Source organism: Merops nubicus, unplaced genomic scaffold (genome assembly GCF_000691845.1).
Source record: "Merops nubicus isolate BGI_N331 unplaced genomic scaffold, ASM69184v1 scaffold3060, whole genome shotgun sequence".
Lineage (NCBI taxonomy): Eukaryota > Metazoa > Chordata > Aves > Coraciiformes > Meropidae > Merops > Merops nubicus.
In genome coordinates this window covers 1-6,704 of record NW_008581955.1, presented here as the reverse complement: position 1 = coordinate 6,704, position 6,704 = coordinate 1, and the positions used below count along the sequence as shown (strand labels likewise).

Genomic DNA, 6,704 nt, shown 5'->3' with positions numbered 1-6,704 from the left:
AGAGCTATTAATGGTGTCATTTTCTAATGCAAGTAGAAATTTGTTACAGCAGATGCTGAAGCATTTTACCAGGAAAACGCATCATTGAAAACAATGTTCTGCACGAATACCAGTACCTGAAGTCATCCATTGTTTCTTGTATCATATTCTGAATGAAGTTTATTTGGATTGATGTCAGAGGTGCATTTGGTCTGCTACTCCCAATGGTTTCTGCTATTTTTTCTGACAACGAACAGGCAACTCCAGCAGTGACAGGTGATGTTATCTTTGGACCTTTAAAATGAAAAATAAAATAAATAAATAAATTTGTCTTGAATTGTGTCAATATTTTATCTCAAATATAACCCAGTTAATAAAAAAAAAAAAAAAAAAAAATTTTCCCAGAGGCCATCATAGATATTCTATGAGGCCTAACTGGATTTACAGAAGAATCAAGATTGCGTGTTCTGTTTTAATGCTAAGGCCATTTTACCAGACTTCACACCAGTTCACAATCAACTACACCTAGAACTGGGCCACAATGATCAACTTACTTGAGGTAGTACCATTTACTGGTAGATCATAGGCAGGATGTGCCTGAATATTCTTCAGTAGTTTCTCATTTGTATCAGGAGCCTTTACAGCAGTGGATGATGCTGGAGGACTTAAAGTTACAGATTCTGCACTTGATGAACTTGATTTCGAAAGCTGACCAAAAAAAACCCAACCAAACAAAATGAATTCCAGTTACTTACTTATTACAATTATCTTATTGTATTTGAAGACTAAGTTTTAAGAAATGTACTTTTAAACATTTTTCTTTTTAAGAATCTACTCACAAATATACGTTTTTCATTTTCTAGCGAGACATCTTAAAAATTGATGGCTAAATTCAAAATTGCCTGAAGTCCACACACACAAAAAGGACTGCAAAAGGCAGCCACCTCTTAAGTTTCACATCAAACATCCTGTGGTGAAGTTACAAACACCATCCCTAGCAAACTTAGACTTTTCAAAAGCAACACAAAAGGAGCTATTGTCTCAGCAGAAGCATATCAAAGATATCTCAGGAAGGAAGAAGAGGGAGTTTGAGAACAGAGGAATAAGAAGGTGGAATTGACCTAGTAAATGACAAAATCATACTGGTGCAACTAACTAATACTCATTCCCAATTCACTAGAAAACTGAAAATATTCAGGCTAGCCCAGTTTTGTTTCATGTGAACCTTTCTAGCCTGAGCTTATTTAAAAGAAACATAGATTTATCTTGGCTTGCTGAAGGCCAGCACACTTAAGCTGAACAACTTTTTTACAGATGTGTCACTAGTGTGACCAGAGTTGTAATATAAGTTTAGCTGAGATGCTATTAAGGATTTTTCCTTCAAGTAGTAGTATGCTGTCAAGATTCTCAAGAGACCACTCATAACAAGAGTTGGTATCGTATACCTGCTTTAGGACTTCTTTAGATTCTTGCTTTCCAAGACTTATTTTCTTAGTGTCAGTCTCCAGATGTTCTTCCTGTTCTTTAACTGGAGATCCTACCAGTGCATGTAATGGGCTAGACCGTATCCCTTGTGCACTACTGCCCACTGGGATTTTTTTTACTGGAAGGGCAGTGGTGAGCTGTGGGAGAAATTCCAAACCCAAAAGGTAGGGCTGAAAATCCAGACCTAAAATGAAAATGGAAAGGTGAAACACAGGTCAAAAAAACTAAACACACATATCAAATCAAATCCACAACTAAAATGCCTGCACACCCACACAAAACCAACAATCACCCCCAAACACACCCTACAAAAAATTAAACACAACTTACACTATCACTTGTGAAAGCAGTAAGGTATGAAAAGCCTCTATATGTAATTATAAATTGCACAAAGTAAAACCCAAAGCACTCTGGGACCATACTCTTGATTTCTTGTTACCATTTTGTGTCTTAGCACCTCAGTGTGTTACACAATTTCCAGAAAACTTCATTTGTTTAAGTGTCTGCTTTCAGTTTGTTTATTTTCAGTGCTACCACAAAATTCACAGGGATGAACAAGCACAGGCCTACCACCCACAAAGCAAAATACACTGAAAGTATGTTTACCATCTCCCTTTCTCTGAGGTTCTTCATTCACCTTACTTGCAATAGCATCTACAAAATATCAAAAGACAGACAAATTGGTTACTAAATGATACCTATATCAATACTCGTATCATTGCATCAAGTTCATAATCACAGACAAATTAAACCACCAAGCAGGTATAGTGGTTGCTAACACATAAATGTCAGAACATCATGCTACATGCAGATGAATGATGCTTTATGAATTTTGGTGTTAGCAACTTACCTTCTCTGACTGGAGAAAACACGTCTCCTAAACTACTTCGGCCCAACCCTAAATTATTTAAATCAGCACTCTTCCCGTGATCCGTTTCTTTAGATGGAATCACGTCCAAGCTGCAGCTATGGGGAAAGACTTAGAAGGACAATAATCATCAGTTAGGAATTGAGGTTCTCCAAAAATAACATATGTTCTCGTTAAGCAATCTCACAGCAAGCACGATGCCTCACAAGTCCAGGCAAGCACTTTAGAACCTTCAACGGAGTCCAGTTAGAGGGTCAACTTTAACTTCATTTGGGCTGTCAATGCAGGTGAACATAACTAGAAAAGCTAAGATACTTACTAACAAAAAATTGAGATACAGTCACGACTCCTTTCCTTCTTTTTAAAAAGGAGAGTTGTCAAACTGGAGAATGCACTCAATTTCAGATCAATTTATGCGATGGCTGGAGCCATCGCATAAATTGATCACTTACAGTGTATCAGATGAAAAGAAAACTGGTGAAAGCACCTCCCGCTAGGAAGGTAACCACATTCAGATATCAAAATATACATTTACTCAGCAAGAAATCTGCTTCACCCGGGCCATTAAACACTCAAAGGGAAATTTTATGGCACACCTATTTTAAAGTTTACCTGATGTTAAGATAGTCTCTGCTCATTTCTAATTTTAGGCAATCAGTCCAAAAAAACCCCAGTAATTGTTCAAACCACAGTTTTCAGATGAGGAGTACACAGAGAACTGAACTGCTAAGATAACCACCTAAATAATTTTCACCATTTGGTGTGTTTCAAAACTGGACCAGCACTGTAAGCAAGCCACTATTCTGCCCTCACTCAACTCCTAACTCTGAAAGTGCTTTTATAAGTTAAGATCTAGTCAAAGAGCATTAGTGCTGTGCAATACATGAAATAAATCTCCAGTACATACCAAAGCTTTGTTTTGCACTTATTTTAATTAGACAAACAAACAAGAAACAAACTGTTGTTGATAAGGCCTGTAACCACTTCTCTATGTGGCATTATTTGTTCAAGTGATCCAAATATGACTACAATTAACCTGTCCAAGAATTTACATAAACCGGAACTGGAGTCCTGCTTAAAACTTTACTTTTAAATATACTAATAGATGACATTTTGCACTCCCTTCAGACATGTGAGTTGTGACAACTACATAGCATTGCACTTGCTGTTGAAGTTAGTTCTTGGCATACCGAGTCAAACTAGAAGCACATATCAATCTGTGCCAGAATCTATAGGGGACCTACACGGAAAAAGCATAACACAAAATGGGGCAAAAAGTCTTTTGTGCATTTTTACCCGTACCCCGTAATCTAAATGTAATAAGTATCTAAACCAGAGGATGGCTTTAAACAGAAGTTTATGGGAAGCCAGCTCAAAGTACTTACAAACCCCTCATCGCATTCCGACTACATTTGTACTTTTGTACTTTAAAATACCTGTGACAAAAAGCCCCAGGCCATTTATAAGCTTGTATGAACAGATTTTTTTTTGTTTGTTTTAAATATGCTACCATATCACTTTACTGAATGCCCCTTATTTCTCCAAAGGTAAACCCCATAATCAGGGTCTAGAAGAGTTTCCACAGAATAAATGCAGTTTGTGGTCTCTCATCCATTCCCATTTTTAAGTTTAAAGACTGCATCTTCTGAAGTATACAGAGGTCTTTACCTGTAAAGTGAACACTCAGTTTAATGAAAAAATATTTGGTTTACTTGGTAAGTCTTTGCTTCCTTAAAACATTTACTTATTATGCATGGTCCTGTTTAATGGCTGTTACTCCTCACACCTTCAAATAAAGATAGTAAATCATATATTTTAACTGAAGAAAAATTTCCCACACCATTCAGTAATGTTGATTAGCAACACCTCTTGCATACCTAGGAAGCATTCTACTCACCTCGTACTTCACTGCACACCCAAGGGAGATCATTAATACACATCTCTATGAACTGCACTGGCTTATTGCCAAAGTACTGTTGCTAAATGTATTCCTCCTTATTTAAAAAAGGGAGGGGAAAAATGCCCTTGCATCAAAATGGCCTGAGGAATTTTTAATTTTTTTTTTTTTTTTTTCAAGAATCAAACTAACAATGTTACTGATTTGACTGTATTTTCAGAACTGTTTATTTAATAAAATTTTAAGAGTACATTTCACGTAGTGGCAGCATTTTTTGAATAATGTTTAGAATTTGTATAAAGAACTTGCTAATTTCAGAAGCATAAATAGCAAGTACAGTTATACAACTAATCATACTTGGCAACTATATTTAACATCTTTCCTACCACGTGATACTGGAATCATGCCTCACACAAAAATACAATTCAGTTCTTACTTGGGGTTTTGTACTAGGGTGTTTTTTTTGCTTGTTTTGGTGGGTTGGGTTTTTTTCAAATGAGGTCTATTACTCCTTTCTATTAATAGAATTAAAGACCATTAGCTTTGTATTCCATACAGATACTGTGTCAGAAAATACATTACATACCTAGGAATAATCTATAGGAAGTCAGAATGCAAGCAACAGTCCCATAATATCACCATAGTTTTCTCCTTCAAAGTTTAAATACATACTTTTACTTCAAGTCCAGAATTTTAGACTTTGAGCATCTAAAGCTTGCAGTAGGACCCAATTAGCTTCCCACAGTCTCATAGCACATCTAATGCAGTAGGGGAGGGAAAAGAAGGTGCAGAAGTGCATGCACTTACACACAGTTCTTCCAAACAAACGCCCTTCCCTCAGTGGAATTTTTATACTGTAATGGTCAAAGCATGAAATATTCCTTCCATTTTCTACATTATGACAAATACAATTATAAGAATAGAAGGAAGGCGCTACCTGTTTTCTCCTGAAGAACATCTCCTCCCTTATTCTCATTTGGCAATGTTGCTGATGCTTGAGAGGCAACACTTTTGATGCCAGTATTTTGAATTCCTCCAAGACTACTACCAGCTACAACTTCCACTCTTTTGGACACAGGTTTATTTGAAGAACCTGTAATGTTGGACTGAAGAAAAAATTGAACAAATTAAGAGAAGTTATTATTCCTTCAGCTTAAAATAAAAATGTAAGACAATACTGTTTCATAATATAAGAAAAAAAATTCAGTTCAAGTTGCAAAGGTTGCCTATGAGATAACGCCTTTAAAAATATAAAAGAAAAAGTATCTTAATGTAACTTCAAAGAACATGGGAAACCTCCATATCTTATCATATATATAAAAGTATATCAATACTGTGTAGACCTGCAAAAGCTTGAGGTAACAATGGAGTGACCTGGCACAAGCCAAATTCGATCATAGGCTTATGCATAGAGAAGTTAAGATCTATTATTAGGGACTCCAAATTGTAAAGGAATAGTCAACCACTAGGAGTGAGTATGCTAGAAGAGGAGGGAAGTTTCAGAGTGGTAAAGAATCCACTTCAAAGGTTTTCTCCATCTCCACTGAATGGACACGTGGGGTTTCTCAAATCAATAGAGCCTAAGTCAGGGAAGAACCTCTTAAACCTTCTCTATTATCTAACCAACTTCTCCACCATTTACATGTACCTGCAAAACACTATACATAAGACCATGCAAAATCTCTCACGACAGGCAGCTGTGTGTCTCCCCCTTCAGCCAAAGGGCCATTACAGACCTTTCTCCCACTGCCTACAAAGGAAGCTAAGATACCACATACTGATCTGCAATGGCAGCATATTCACACCAGGAAACCTAAGACTGAAGTTTCACTTGTTTCTACATCAAGACTAGGAGGGAGGGGAATTCCACATTAAAATCCTCCAGAATGGCACTTAAGACTGAGAGGTTGTAACTTCTGTGTTGGCGTGAATCACTGCTACTGGCATCTGTAATTCTTAGAAATTGAATGCTAACATATTTTTAGAACTTAGGCTTTGCATCTTGAGCAATCAAAAATAAAGTTTTGTTACCTTGGAAAAAGTGCTACTGAACTGAAGACGTATGCATTTCACACAGCCTTTGTGAGCAGCAACTATTTTCACTGGGGAGGTCAGTTGCCTTAAGTCATACTGGCAGATTTTTCCCCGGGAACATCCTATAGCCAAAGTGGTACCATCAGGCATGAAGTCTACTGTTGTCAGAGGAAAATCAGCTACTATTGTTGTCAATAACCTTCAATCAGGAGGAAAGGACACGATAAGCTTTTAGAGTTCAAAAGTGAGACTTTGCACAAGAAAGTATCTAAAAATAAAATAAAAAATAGAAGCTTTCATAATCCAGCTGCAAGTCAGTAGTTCCACTTCTCCAGTGGCAAGTAAACTCGGTGAAATGTCTTATGGAGCAGTGGGTTAGGTTTATACTGTTAAGTGTTCATAATTAACAAATTAAAAGATTGGATATGTCCCAAAAGATTT

At 36.7% G+C, this 6,704-nt stretch overlaps 1 protein-coding gene across 1 annotated transcript; it reads right to left on the bottom strand.

Moving 5' to 3' along the window:
- Positions 1-116: 116 nt before the first annotated feature.
- LOC103768861 (protein NEDD1-like) lies at positions 117-6,462 on the bottom strand (the record flags this gene model as incomplete). Its single annotated transcript, XM_008936022.1, has 7 exons — positions 117-273; positions 534-687; positions 1,425-1,648; positions 2,071-2,118; positions 2,315-2,443; positions 5,167-5,335; positions 6,261-6,462. Coding segments are annotated over 7 exons (1,083 nt in total), but the record flags the coding sequence as incomplete, so codon positions are not given.
- Positions 6,463-6,704: the final 242 nt, after the last annotated feature.